The sequence below is a fragment of the Coregonus clupeaformis genome, chromosome 36, assembly GCF_020615455.1.
Source record: "Coregonus clupeaformis isolate EN_2021a chromosome 36, ASM2061545v1, whole genome shotgun sequence".
Classification (NCBI taxonomy): Eukaryota; Metazoa; Chordata; class Actinopteri; order Salmoniformes; family Salmonidae; genus Coregonus; species Coregonus clupeaformis.
Window position 1 is genome coordinate 24,560,015 of NC_059227.1, and position 15,008 is coordinate 24,575,022.

The following is a 15,008-nucleotide window of genomic DNA, read 5'->3' on the forward strand; positions in this document are numbered from 1 at the left end:
TCTGTTCTACCTGATAATTAATTGCTCCCACCTGGTGTCCCAGGTCTAAATCAGTCCCTGATTAGAGGGGAATGATAAACAAAAAATGCAGTGGAACTGGTTTCAGTGTCCAGAGTTGAGTTTGAGGAGTATACACCGTCCAACGAAATGCTTACTTGCAGGTTTCTTATCGACAATGCAACAATAAGAAATCAAATATAAGATTATGAACAAAGTAAATGGCTCGGTAGAATAAAATATTTTTTAGCATAAGTATAAAACAGGAAGGCACAATTTGTAGTACAATATTTACACATGTATCAGAGAAAGGGGTAAAGTGTTTAAATTGTGCAGTATTAGCAATAGTAAATAAGTCTGGTAGCAGCAATTGTGATGTATCACGTGTGTGGAGAGTCAGTCCAGGTCAAGTGTTCGGCAGTCTGATGGCTTGTAGATACCAACAGGCTCAGAGACAGTTTCTATCAGACCTCATGCTCTGATACCATCTACCTGACGGTAAGGGAGTGAACAGCTCGTGTGGGGTTCTTGATGCTGCGGGACTTCCTCAGGCACCGTTTCAAGTAGATGTCCTCAATGGGAGGGAACATGGCGCTAGTGATGTACTGTGCCGTCTTCACCACCCGCTGGAGGGCCTTGCGGTCGTGGATGGAGCAATTCCTGTACCAGGCCATGATGCAACCAGTCATGACGCTCTCGATGGTGCAGCGGTATTTGGAAGACCCTGGGTGGCATGCCAAATTTCTTCAGCCGCCTTAGGAATTAGAGGCGCTGTTGGTCCATGTCAAGTCCTCGGTGATGTGGACGCCGAGGAACTTAAAACTGCTGACTCTACATGTAGTGTCAAAATCAAACTGGTAATACCAACACCATGTGATAGTCTAAGAGGAGTTATATATAGTTCTGACAGCTATCCAAAGTGACTTGAGTACAGACTTGTCTTGTGTGGTGTATAAATCTTCATACTAAAAATAGAATTTCAAGTATACATTTCCATAAAGAACTGGGCCATGTTCAGCAGGAGTCAAAGCACAACATTTAATTCAACAGAACCAGTGCGTTTTTTTTTTTTGTCCCAGAGAGTGATTGTTTGTTAAAGATGGCAGGGAGGACAGGTTTGACATTTGTCTGATGATATACCATTGGAGCTTGCAAGTTAAGTTTTAATGCCACATGCACAAGTACAATTGAAATGCCTTTCTTGCACACTCTAAACCCAACAATGCAGTAATCAATAACAATGTAATACTAGAACTGAACGAGTCATTTAAATAAGAGGAACGCAAGAATGTAAGTAGGCATACTATATACAGGGTAATTCAGTTCCAGTAACATATTTAAAATGTGCAGGGATACTGCAAGAAATGCATTTCACTGTACTTGTGCATGTGACATTAAAACTTGAAACTTGATCATACAGTTGAAGTCGGAAGTTTACATACACTTAGGTTGGAGTCATTAAAACTCGTTTTTCAACCACTCCACACATTTCTTGTTAACAAACTATAGTTTTGGCCATCTACTTTGTGCATGACACAAGTAATTTTTCCAACAATTGTTTACAGACAGATTATTTCACTTATAATTCACTGTATCACAATTCCAGTGGGTCAGAAGTTTACATACACTAAGTTGACCATGTCTTTAAACAGCTTGGAAAATTCCAGAAAATGATGTCATGCTTTAGAAGCTTCTGATAGGCTAATTGATATGATGATATGATGATGATTATATGCCATTTAGCAGACGCTTTTATCCAAAGCGACTTACAGTCATGTGTGCATACATTTTTACGTATGGGTGGTCCCGGGGATCGAACCCACTACCCTGGCGTTACAAGCTCCATGCTCTACCAATTGAGCTACAGAGGACCATAATTGACATCATTTGAGTCAATTGGAGGTGTACCTGTGGATGTATTTCAAGGCCTACCTTCAAACTCAGTGCCTCTTTGCTTGACATCATGGGAAAATCAAAAGAAATCAGCTAAGAAAAATTGTAGACCTCCACAAGTCTGGTTCATCCTTGGGAGCAATTTCCAAACGCCTGAAGGTACCACGTTCATCTGTACAAACAATAGTACGCAAGTATAAACACCATGGGACCATGCAGCCGTCATAGCGCTCAGGAAGGAGACGCGTTCTGTCTCCTAAAATGAACGTACTTTGGTGCGAAAAGTGCAAATCAATCCCAGAACAACAGCAAAGGACCTTGTGAAGATGCTGGAGGAAACAGGTACAAAAGTATCTATATCCACAGTAAAACAAGTTCTATATCGACATAACCTGAAAGGCCGCTCAGCAAGGAAGAAGCCAATGCTCCAAAACCACCATAAAAAAGCCAGACCATGGTTTGCAACTGCACATGGGGACAAAGATTGTACTTTTTTGGAGAAATGTCCTCTGGTCTGATGAAACAAAAATAGAATTGTTTGGCCATAATGACCATCGTAATGTTTGGAGGAAAAAGGAGGTAACTTGCAAGCCGAAGAACACCATCCCAACCGTGAAGCACAGGGGTGGCAGCATCATGCTGTGGGGGTGCTTTGCTGCAGGAGGGACTGGTGCACTTCACAAAATAGATGGCATCATGAGGAAGGAAAATTATGTGGATATATTGAAGCAACATCTCAAGACATCAGTCAGGAAGTTAAAGCTTGGTCGCAAATGGGTCTTCCAAATGAACAATGACCCCAAGCATACTTCCAAAGTTGTGGCAAAATGGCTTAAGGACAACAAAGTAAAGGTTTTGGAGTGGCCATCACAAAGCCCTGACCTCAATCCTATAGAAAATATGTGGGCAGAACTGAAAAAGCGTGTGCGAGCAAGGAGGCCTGCAAACCTGACTCAGTTACACCAGCTCTGTCAGGAGGAATGGGCCAAAATTCACCCAACTTATTGTGGGAAGCTTGTGGAAGGCTACCCGAAACGTTTGACCAAAGTTAAACAATTTAAAGGCAATGCTATCAAATACTAATTGAGTGTATGTAAACTTCTGACCCACTGGGAATGTGATGAAAGAAATAAAAGCTGAAATATATCATTCTCTATTATTCTGACATTTCACATTCTTAAAATAAAGTGGTGATCCTAACTGACCTAAGAAAGGGAATTTTTACTAGGATTAAATGTCAGGAATTGTGAAAAACTGAGTTTAAATGTATTTGGCTAAGGTGTATGTAAACTTCCGACTTCAACTGTACGTCTGATTTCAAGAGCAGGAACTTACTTCCAAAACATTCACTGATGCCCAGTTTTCTTGACCATTCAAACACTTACTGAAGGCGCACAATAAACAAGATTTCAGATGCATGTGTCAATTTAGTCTCCAAAATGTGTTTATTAATCTTTACAAGAACATTATACATGCAAAAGAACAAACAAAAAAAACAGGAATAAAACAGAATATCCTGAAAGAGGCTTTCCTCTGCGGTGTATAACTTGTCAGAAAGGATGCCCCGTCTGTACAGTGTTGCCCGGTCGTCACTATCTGGCCATGCTGTAAAGGACAGAAGTAAAGCACCTACTTAACTCAGCACAAATAACCCTAACCTGGTCCCTCATCTGTTCCTGCTTCAGACAATATGCCAAGACAATGATAAAGGACTTGGCTTAAGCAGAAAAAGACTTGAAACAACCAGACTAACCTTAAACGTAAATTAAGACAGATTACAGATTATTTCTTCAAAGTTCTGACAGTGAAAGCCACTTCTGTCCTTTCGCGCATGACCGTCTAGTGACTACCGTGTTTTCCCCGTCCATGGAGAGAAGTGCATGCTGGGTAGGTTTCTGCCGTTAATCGACAGCCACCAGCTCGACCTCGAAGATCAGCTTTGCATTGGGTGGGATTCTGGTGGTGGGAGAGTTAAGGGAAGCACACAGGAAACAGTTGCATATCGATTCAATGACAGAGACATTCATTATAAAGTTATTCAACTTTAAAAGACTTAGGAGTTATAAATCCAGCTCAAATTCAATTACTATCGACAAAGCTATGATAGAGCCATTGTACAGGAGAAGACTACTCTCGGAGGATTGGCAATCTTCCTGACCATCACTGGTGGTGTAAAACATACCCTTAAAGCCAAGAGGCATCACGTTCTGCTATCTCCTAGATAAATATTAGCCCATAGTTCCCATGATGTTCCAATGTAAAGGATACTTTGAGTCAGGAAGTCCCTTCTTCCCGTAGGCCCATTCTGGTTCAATCTCCAGTTTGGCCGTCTCACCTTTGCTCATCGTTAGGATGCCTTCATCCCACTGTGGAAAAACACACATTTCTCATAAGACTTAGTGATAACTGTTGCAATCACAAGGGACATTGTTGCAATAAGGCACCTTTAGCCATATAAATGAATATAACATCAATGTTCTTACCCCTCTGATGACCCGGCCCAGGCCAACTTTGAAGCTCAGTGGCTTGCTCTGTTTCTTCTTTCTGGCAGCTGGAGAGGGGAGGACAGAGTAAAGCGTAACATCATTATTGGTATTAATGAGAGAAAGGTAATTGAGGAAAAGGGAGTGTGTGACAGAGTGACAATAAGTGTGTGTGAGACAGAAACAGTCTGCATGTGTGTGTATGAGAGAGAATACATACTTGCAGGGATGTTGGTGTCGAACACTGTGCCGTCCTCCAGGGAGCCAGTGTACCAACAGCTCACATTGTCTCCCTTCTTAGGGAAGTTAGTCTTGTCTCCTTTCTTCAGCACAGACTTGAAGAATTTAGGAGGACCCTGGGAATTGAAATGCATAACATAAGTGACCATTTTAATAATACAATTCTTCTGACAACCAGTGGAAATTGGATGTAGTGGAGTTGCAGTAACTTCTAGACTTGTTCAACTTAAATACAACATTTAGCACGTTTACCCTGAAGCTTATTTCAGTGGGAAGCGTTGAATCAAAAGCTTTTCAAACATGGCTCGTTTACCTCATCCACGACTTCCACAACTTCTTTGGGCTTGTCTTCCATCTTCACATTTTTCACATGCTCTGTCACATCTTCAATTGGTTCTGACCCTAAAAACCTCTGTTGGTTGCACCAACAACAAAAAGCATCAACTTGTCATTCATAATTTACATCTTATGAGGTCATGCCATATGCTTCTAAAATAGGTATCACTCCATCCATGTAGTCCACCTACCTTGCTCTTAAACAAGTCGTTGTAGGCAATAATCAGTTGCTCTTTCTTTGCTGTTTTTGCAACATTCTTGATATTTCCCATCAGCTTGTGCTCTGCAAGAAACTGGAAGAGAACAGTATTGACGTCAGAAGAGGGTCGTTTTGGCATGAATGCAACAACACTCAGCCCTTTGGTGCAAATGGATGCTCCTGCATTATTTACCAAATTTGGCGACCAAAAAACTAGCCTGGCTGACGCGACTCATGTGACGTCGATTTAGGTGTTAGCTAGCCCATTCATAGACACGAACTACCTTTCGTGTGTCTATCCATGAGGGCATCTTCTGGCCAGAGAAGTTATAAGAGCCCCGACGCGCTGACTGCACGTTAACACGCATAGCTTGCGGTACGGTTTAGGAAACATAAGGAACGTATCTTTCATATCAGTGAAACCGTTTTTTCTTTCCAAAACAAAGGTTACTAAACACAAAAATTACTAAACACCTTTATAGGGTTTGGGTTTCCACACAGCCATATTTCCATGTTACAGCGCTTGTTTACGCAAAACAGACGGAACACTACCTGTGCTAATTAGCCATCTGCGTCTCCGAACACACTTGTTTTAACACAAACGTGTTGTCAATGAAAAATACCGTCGGCTGCAACTGTTAAAACCGGTTAAAACAGTGTACAGTAAAAGTGTATTCTGCATATATGAAATTATTGATGTAATATGAAAGTCGAGGGATATATGTTTCTAGAACCACACCGCAATTGATAATCGATTCACATTTAGGAGTATTTGGCTGTTTTGGCTTGCAGAGCCAATTCGCCCTCTAAACAGAACATGTAAGGGGGAGTAATGGGCAGTCACTACCATCATGGGACTTTTATTAATTGTTTTATTCTGTGTTACAGGATTCAATGCACATAATGCATTGTGCATTTAATATAAAAATATATAGATTTGAAATTGAAAAGTGTCTTTTTTTAATCGAACAGACCTCAAAAAGCACTAATCGCTCAGCACTACCACAAAGTCAGATTCCACTTGCCTGACGACTCACCCTGAATTTAATTCCGCTGATCTATCGATCGCTGCATACATTCAGAAACGTCAGTTTGGCCAGAGCGATGTGGATAGGTAACCAGGCAAATACTTTATAGTCACAAAGTCATAATAATTTCTGGGTAACAATTAAGTACCTTACTGTAATAGATTTCCATTAAAAATGGGCAAAAATAGCTTTTTTTGCTAAAAACTATTTCTCAAGCAAGAATTTTGCTAGGACTGTCTGGGTATGGTCTGAGCAGGGAGGGGAGAACTGAAAACTAGCTGTTATTGGCAGAAAAGAACTCTGTTATTGGTCTATTAACCAATTTACCGCATGCTGATGTGACAATGAAAAGCAGAGACTCCCGCTCATGCAAACCTGTTGATTAGAAGATCCTGTGTAGATTGTATTTTCAACCAGCAACTATCAGAAAATAACATTGATCACATTTTTACAGTGTTAGTTTCATCAGCTGTTGAACAATATCATACAAAACGAGGGGGGAAAAATAATTTTGACTGCACTGGGCCTTTAAAATCTAATTTCAAGAAGATACATTTTAGAAATGTTTATGACTTTGTGCCTATAGAAACTAGTGACGACCAGGGGTGTAATCATTAGTCCAAAAATTCCATTTTGCAACTAAAACGAGTTTCTATTGGACAAATTCAGGTAGGTCCCTCGCAGTTTCATTCCGTTTAAGAAACACTTTGCAACAGAATCGCCGTAATGAATACACTACAGGTGGTCGTCTCCGTTTTCCATCCGTCTTCTGTAAACAAGCGTTGTAACATGGAGATATGGCCGTGTGGGAACACTAACACTATAAAAGGTGAAGTAATTTAACCTTTTGTTTTGTGAAAATAATTTATTGCTGGTATGAAAGATACATTCCTTATGTTTCCAAAACCGTACCGTAAGTGATGCATGTTCAAGTTCAGACCAAGCGTCGGGGCTCTTAACAAAAGTCCCCTGGCCAGAAGATACTATCATCAATAGGCGCTAAACGTAGTTAATGTCTATGAATCGACAGTTAGCTTGGTTTTCCATGCATCGGCAGGACAGAACAGCAGTGTCTGGTAAAATCCGTAGGGGTGGGGTGTGTCTCTGTCAACAAAGACTGGTGCGCGATCTCTAATATTAAGGAAGTCTTGAGGTTCTGCTCACCTGAGTTAGAATACCTCATGATAAGCTGTAGACCATACTATTTACCAAGAGAGTTTATCTATATTTTTTGTATTTTTTCCCACCACAAACCGATGCTGGCACTAAGACCACACTCAACGAGCTGTATAGGGCCATAAGTAAACAAGAAAATGCTCATCCAGAGGTGGCGCTCCTAGTGGCCAGTGATTTTAATGGAGCAAAACTGAAATCCGTTTTATCTCATTTCTACCAGCACGTCACCTGTGCAACTAGAGAGAAAAAAACCCACTCTACATCACCTTTACTCCACACACAGAGACACATACAAAGCTCTCCCTCGCCCTCCATTTGGAAAATCTGACCATAACTCTATCCTCCTGATTCCTGCTTACAAGCAAAAAATTATAACAGGAAGTACCAGTGACGCGCTCAATACGGAAGTGGTCTGATGAAGCAGATGCTAAGCTACAGGCCTGTTTCTTTAGCACAGACTGGAATATGTTCCCGGGATTCATCCGATGGCATTGAGGAGTTTACCACATCAGTCACTGGCTTCATTAATAAGTGCATTGACGACGCCGTCCCCACAGTGACAGTACGTACATATCCTAACCAAAAGTCATGGATTACAGGCAACATCCGCACTGAGCTTAAGGCTAGAACTGCTGCTTTCAAGGAGCGGGACACTAATCCGGACGCTTATAAGAAATCCTGCTATGCCGGCGAGCGTCCAGAGTCGCCGCCGCCAACCGCCAGACCCAACACCCCACCAGTCCGCCCGCCGACCGACACCACCCCAATGAACCCCCGCACGCAGCCCCTTGCGAGACCACGCATGAGAGCCCGTGAGACGGGCCGCACAACGAACTTCCGATGGTGGCGAGAGGAGGACGACAGAGCGACTGCTCCCCCAGCCGCGGAGCAGTCGCCCTGGACCCACTCCAATTCGCATACCGCCCAAACAGATCCACAGATGACACGATCTCTATTGCACTCCCCATTGCCCTCTCCTACCTGGACAACAGGAACACCTACTTGAGAATGCTGTTCACAGCCAACAGCTCAGCATTCAACACCATAGTGCCTTCCAAGCTCATCACTAAGCTAAGGTCCCTGGGACTGAACACCTCCCTCTGCAACTGGATCCTGGACTTCCTGACGGGCTGCCACCAGGTGGTGAGTGTAGGCAACAACACATCCGCCACACTCAACACGGGGCCCCTCAGGGGTGCGCGCTTAGTCCCTTCCTGTACTCTTTGTTCACCCACGACTGCGTGGCCGCGCACGACTCCAACACCATCATCAAGTTTGCCGATGACACAGCGGTGGTGGGCCTGATCACCAACGATGATGAGACAGCCTATAGGGAGGAGGTCAGAGACTTGGCAGTGTGGTGCCAGAACAGCAACCTCTCCCTCAACGTGGGCAAGACAAAGGAGGTTATTGTAGACTACAGGAAACGGAGGGCCGAACAAGCCCCCATTCACATCGACGGATCTGTAGTGGAGCGGGTCGAGAGCTAGAAGTTCCTCGGGCCCACATCGCTAAGGCCCTATCATGGTCCAAATACACAGTCGTGAAGAGGGCACGACAACAGATCCTCAAAAAGTTAAACAGCTGCACCATTGAGAGCATCTTGACTGGCTGCATCACCACTTGGTATGGCAACTTCTCAGCATTCGACCGCAAGGCGCTACAGAGGGTAGTGCGTACGGCCCAGTATATCACTGGGGTCGAACACCTTGCCATCCAGGACCTCTATACCAGGAAGTGTCAGAAGAAGGCCCTAAAAATGGTCAAAGACCCACCCAAGTAATTTACATTTATGTCATTTAGCAGACGCTCTTATCCAAAGCGACTTACAGTTAGTGAGTGCATACATTTTCATACTGATGAGAAGAAAAATACGATTTAATCAATTTTAGAATAAGGCTGTAACGTAACAAAATGTGGAAAAAGTCAAGGGGTCTGAATACTTTCCAAATGCACTGTAGACATGTACATATAGGTAGGGGTAAAGTAACTAGGAAACAGGATAGATAATAGACAGTAGCTACCGCACGGCAAACAGTACCGGAGCGCTAAGTCTGGGACCAAAAGGCTCCTGAACAGCTTCTACCCCCAAGCAAACAGCTACCCTTACTATCTGCATTGACCCTTTTTGCACTCTATGACTCTACCACCACACACATCACATACACGTTGCTGCTACTGTCTATTATCTATCCTGTTTCCTAGTCACGTTATCCCTACCTATATGTACATGTCTACAGTGCATTTGGAAAGTATTCAGACCCCTTGACTTTTTCCACATTGTTACGTTACAGCCTTATTCTAAAACGGATTAAATTGTTTTATTTCTTCTCATCAATCTACACACAATACCCCAAAATGACAAAGCAAAAACAGGTTTTTACGTAAATATCACATTTACGTAAGCATTCAGACCCTTTACTTAGTACTTTGTTGAAGCACCTTTGGCAGCGATTACAGCCTCGGGTCTTCTTGGGTATGGCACAACAAGTTTGGCACACCTGTATTTGGGGAGTTTCTCCCATTCTTCTCTGCAGATCCTCTCAAGCTCTGTCAGGTTGGATGGGGACTGTCGCTGCACAGCTATTTTCAGGTCTCTCCAGAGATGTTAGATCGGGTTCAAGTACGGGCTCTGGCTGCGCCACTCATGGACATTCAGAGACTTGTCCCAAAGCCACTCCTGCGTTGTCTTGGCTGTGTGCTTAGGGTCGTTGTCCTGTTCGAAAGTTAACCGTCGGCCCAGTCTGAGGTCCTGAGCGCTCTGGAGCAGGTTTTCATCAAGGATCTCTCTGTACTTTACTTCGTTCATCTTTCCCTCGATCCTGACTGGTCTCCCAGTCCCTGCCGCTGAAAAACATCCCCACAGCATGATGCTGCCACCACCATTCTTCACCGTAGGGATTGTGCTAGGTTTCCTCCAGACGTGACACTTGGCATTCAGGCCAAAGAGTTCAATCTTGTTTCTCATGGTCAGAGTCCTTTAGGTGCTTTTTGACAAACTCCAAGTGGGCTGTCATGTGCCTTTTACTGAGGAGAGGCTTTCGTCTGGCCACTACCATAAAGGCCTGATTGGTGGAGTGCTGTAGAGATGGTTGTCCTGGAAGGTTCTCCCATCTCTACAGAGGAACTCTGGAGCTCTGTCAGAGTGACCATCGTGTTCTTGGTCACCTCCCTGACCAAGGCCCTTCTCCCCCGATTGCTCAGTTTGGCCGAGTGGCCAGCTCTAGGCAGACTTGGTGGTTCCAAACTTATTCCATTTAAGAATGATGGAGGCCACAGTGTTCTTGGGGACCTTCAATGCTGCAGACATTTTTTGGGACCCTTCCTCAGATCTGTGCCTCGACACAATCCTGTCTCGGCGCTCTATGGACAATTCCTTCGACCTCAGGGCTTGGTTTTTGCTGACTGTCCACTGTGGGACCTTATATAGACAGGTGTGTGCCTTTCCAAATCATGTCCAATCAATTGCATTTACCACAGGTGGACTCCAATCAAGTTGTAGAAACATCTCATGGATGCTCAATGGAATCAGGATGCACCTGAGCTCAATTTCGAGTCTCATAGCAAAGGGTCTGAATACTTATGTAAATAAGGTATTTCTATTTATTTATTTTTTTACAATTCTAAAAACCTGTTTTCGCTTTGTCATTATGGGGTACTGTGCGTAGATTAATTTAATCAAGTTTACAATAAGGCTGTAACGTAACAAAATTTTGAAAAAGTCAAGGGGTTTGAATAATTTCCGAATGCACTGTACCTACCTCAATTTACCCCATGTATATAGCCAAGCTATTAATTCTCATTGTGTATTTATTTCTTGTTTTTTTCTATTATTATTATACAAATATTTAAAAAATAATATTCTGCATCGTTGGGAAGGGCCTATAAGTAAGCATTTTACTGTTAGTCTACACCTTGATTTGAGGTGTTAGCCAGACTAACCCAAAACACCATCTCTGATTCGTAGCTTGTGGCTTACTGCCTGGTGCAACAACGTATTTCCTACCGGTTCGCCCAAAGGCGAAAAACATATTGAAAGTTAAATAAGAAGTCGTATCAAAACACTTGACACGGCATGGTGATATACAGAACGAATGGGACTATGCATGCATGCCATGTTGAACTGTTACATGCTAGGCTAACAAGCTAGCATCAAGCTAAATTGGCAGTGGTGCGCCAATGCGGAGGTAACTGATATCACCATGCGTGCGCACTAAAAGTGAGCAATGGCGTTTCAGTGAGCGCTGTTAAACCAATGCATGCATTGATCAAACATAAAACATACCGAGTGGGTCGCATTGTCCTGAATGAACTTAATAACGTCTTTTTTGGATAGATCATCACTTTTGAGCTGCTCATCGCTCCACTCTCTGGTCAATTCAGCCGCCATTTTACAAGGCGCACTGCTGAACTTTCACCTCTGTTGTGGGAGGACCAGAGGCGCAATATCTTTGGGACACTCTTTTCACGCCACTTCGATACAAAGTGATTTTCATAGCAGGTTAGGAGAGCATTTTCGCTAACAATAACCCCAACCTTAACCTCCGTCTCCTAAACTGCTGCCTAAATTCTCCTAATCTGCAACGAAAAAGTCCCTTAGGAATCGAAGTGGCGTGAAAAGAGTGTTTCCCCAATATTATTTGCGGTTTGGCTTGCATTGGTGCATTTACCGGTTTGCCTTGCCTTGGTGCAAAGGGAGATCATCATCATTAATGCTCTGCTTAATCAATATATTTTACAGGACCAGAAAATAATTATTTAGACTTTGATTGCAAAATCTGACAAAGAAATCTGACATTGTACTTTTTCATTTAAAAAAATAGAAAATACAAAGTGTATATTCACTTTGAATATTGCAAATTAATCATGTGCATTTAATGAAACCACCTGTAAGAAAATTGCAAGAGTTAATGTGGTCAATTAAATACATGGACATGTTCCATAAAGACCGTGCATGGGGTTGCAATTGATTGTAAATCAAATACATCTGATTCCACCTTGTGGTAGAGATGTGTTAGAGAAACCATATCAGTCCTTTTCCCGACTTTGTCTGTGTTCTAAACTCATTCTTCCACAACTGAAGTGTATTAAAGAGTCCCACCTTAGTCTGTATAATCAGTGAATCCCTTACAAAAATATGTACATTTTGGTGGTAAATCTTTGTATAGCAGTTAATAAATTGTATTCAGTCAAGAGGCACAGCTATAGACAGATAACAGCATCTTTTTTTGTAGTTTTGTATTTTACCCCCTTTTTCTCGCAATTTCAATTACGATCTTGTCTCATTGTTACAACTCCCCAACGGGCTCGGGAGAGGCGAAGGTCGAGTCATGCGTCCTCCGAAACACGACCCGCCAAACCACACTCCTTAACACCCGCCCGCTTAACCAGGAAGCCAGCTGCACCAATGTGTCGGAGGAAACACGTTCAACTGACTACCGAAGTCAGAAGCAGGCGCCCGGCCCGCCACAAGGAGTCGCTAGAGCCCGATGAGCCAAGTAAAGCCCCGGCCAAACCCTCTCCTAACCCGGACGACGCTGATCCAGTTGTGCGCCGCCCTATGGGACTCCTGGTCCTGGTGGTTAAACTCAAATATACTAATTGATAAAAAAAACTTTTTTTTTGACAAAATGTTTATAAAAGGTATAATCTTCGTAAATGATATCATCGGTAGGACTGGTGGAGTTGTGCCGCACATGCAGCTAACAAAAACATATGGAAATATCTGCTCTACCCAAAATTACAACCAAATAATTGCAGCATTACCGCAAAAATGGAAGAGGAAAGTGGAAGGGGGGAAAATGTAAGGAACTTGTCTGTCTGCCTTGCATTAAAGAACATAATTGGTTAAAGAAAACTGTGATAAATAACAAAGTATACCAGTTTCATTTAAGGACCAAAGGATTGACAGCCGTCCCATATAGATTGCAAAATAGTTGGGAAGAGATTTTTGACGTACCGATCCCATGGCATAGTGTTTATGAACTGATACGCAAAACGACGCCGGATTCAAAACTTAGAACTTTTCAATTTAAATTATTAGATACAATTCTTGCAACCAATATAATGTTATTTATATAGGGGATACAATCTTCCCAGCTCAGCAGATTTTGCTACGAAGAGACAGAATCATTAGATCATTTGTTTTAGTACTGTCCATTTATAGCTTGTTTTTGGACACAGGTCCAGGAATGGCTAAAGGATTGCAATATTTACCTGGAGCTAACCCTGAAGATTGCATTACTGGGTGATCTGAAAAGTCATAGTCAATTGATCAATAATATAATAATACTTTTAGCAAAAATGTTTATTTTCAATTTACAATCTGTAGAAACAATGGGAATAGAAAGGTTCAGAACTTTTTTTAAACATCACAGTACAGTTGAAAGATATATGGCAAATAGAAATCTAATACGGATGGTGTTAAGAGATAGATGGGTGGTGTTGAATGGAGTTGAAGGATGGGACTAATAACAACTAACAACAACTAATAACAACAAGATAACTAATAAAGTAAGGATACTGTGTCCATAATATGTATATAGGTTATAGGTTGAGAGCTTTTGTGAAAGAGCACAGTTAGAATTATATGGCATATAGAAGCAAACCGGATGGACATCATGAAAATGATCGGAGAGGTTGAGGGTAGAGGATATTCAGGAGTAAAAACAAACAAAATATAATTATTGTAAAATTGACTGTGTCCATAAAATGTATATAGTATGTATAAGCTGGAAGTAGAGGCCTAAGCATTGTTGTTCACTAGTTTACTCCAATTAGGGAAGGGGTGGTGTGGTTGGAAAGTAATAAAGGGATTAACAAATAAATTAAATTAAAATTGAAAAAACCCGCAATGTCACGAGTGTCAGTGAAACGCGGTGGATCGAAGTCAGGCGCAGGACACAGAACTCGAAGAAACGTACTTTACTGAAATGAGTAAAGAATACAACACAGAAATACCTCCACACAGGGAGGAACTAACCCGCTCACCAACGACACACGAAACGAAAAACAACCACGCACAAAACACCTTGGGAGCCACTGGGTTAAATAGGGAAGGCGTGATTACAATAATGGGCAACAGGTGTGTGACAATAGACAACAGGTGCAACATAGAAACATAGAACATAGATCGGCACCAGCTAGTATTCCGGTGACGACGAACGCCGAAGCCTGCCCGAGCAAGGAGGAGGGGCAGCCTCGGCAGAATCTGTGACACACAAAAAAAAACAACACCTGGTTTAGGCCTGACTGATATATTGTGTGTGTCTACTGATAAAAATATAAAATACTACGAGTGAGAACTATACTGTAAAACCATGACCAGCTCTATGGGAGGGTGGGGAGTGATAAAGATCTGTCATTATGTCAGATCATATGACTGTATTTAAACACACATTGTAGCACAATATAATGAGGAAAGCAATACAGGTACACATCTGTGAAGTTGACAGGACACTCAAGAAACCTCATGATCCTCCTGTCAGAAGATTCACTAATCGGCAACGGATCCGACGGAGGTTTGTTTGTGTAGCTCTTTCCATAGTTCTGCATACTTTGGTGGGTGTTGGAATTTTGGAATACGATGCAAATAGAGCTCCGTAGCTCTGTTTGCATAGACTGAAATCACTGTGGAGAGCCATATACAATGCTACT

At 42.4% G+C, this 15,008-nt stretch overlaps 1 protein-coding gene across 1 annotated transcript; it reads right to left on the minus strand.

The window, feature by feature from the left end:
* Nucleotides 1–3,312: 3,312 nt before the first annotated feature.
* Nucleotides 3,313–11,776, minus strand: LOC121552218 (peptidyl-prolyl cis-trans isomerase FKBP3-like). Its single transcript, XM_041864963.1, has 7 exons — nucleotides 11,638–11,776; nucleotides 5,141–5,242; nucleotides 4,927–5,025; nucleotides 4,594–4,729; nucleotides 4,374–4,441; nucleotides 4,159–4,256; nucleotides 3,313–3,846 (listed from the first exon to the last, which is right to left on the minus strand). Exons 1-7 carry the CDS (start codon nucleotides 11,740–11,742, stop codon nucleotides 3,792–3,794), a joined length of 663 nt encoding a protein of 220 aa, XP_041720897.1. The 5' UTR covers nucleotides 11,743–11,776; the 3' UTR covers nucleotides 3,313–3,791.
* Nucleotides 11,777–15,008: the final 3,232 nt, after the last annotated feature.

Excerpts from the sequence above, each read along its gene's own strand:
- LOC121552218 (XM_041864963.1), bottom strand. The coding sequence starts at position 11,742 with ATGGCGGCTGAATTGACCAGAGAGTGGAGCGATGAGCAGCTCAAAAGT. Across the intron at positions 5,243-11,637 it reads AGGACAATGCGACCCACTCG|TTTCTTGCAGAGCACAAGCT; the intron begins GTATGTTTTATG and ends GTTCTCTTCCAG. Across the intron at positions 4,730-4,926 it reads TTGTGGAAGTCGTGGATGAG|GGTCCTCCTAAATTCTTCAA; the intron begins GTAAACGAGCCA and ends TTCAATTCCCAG.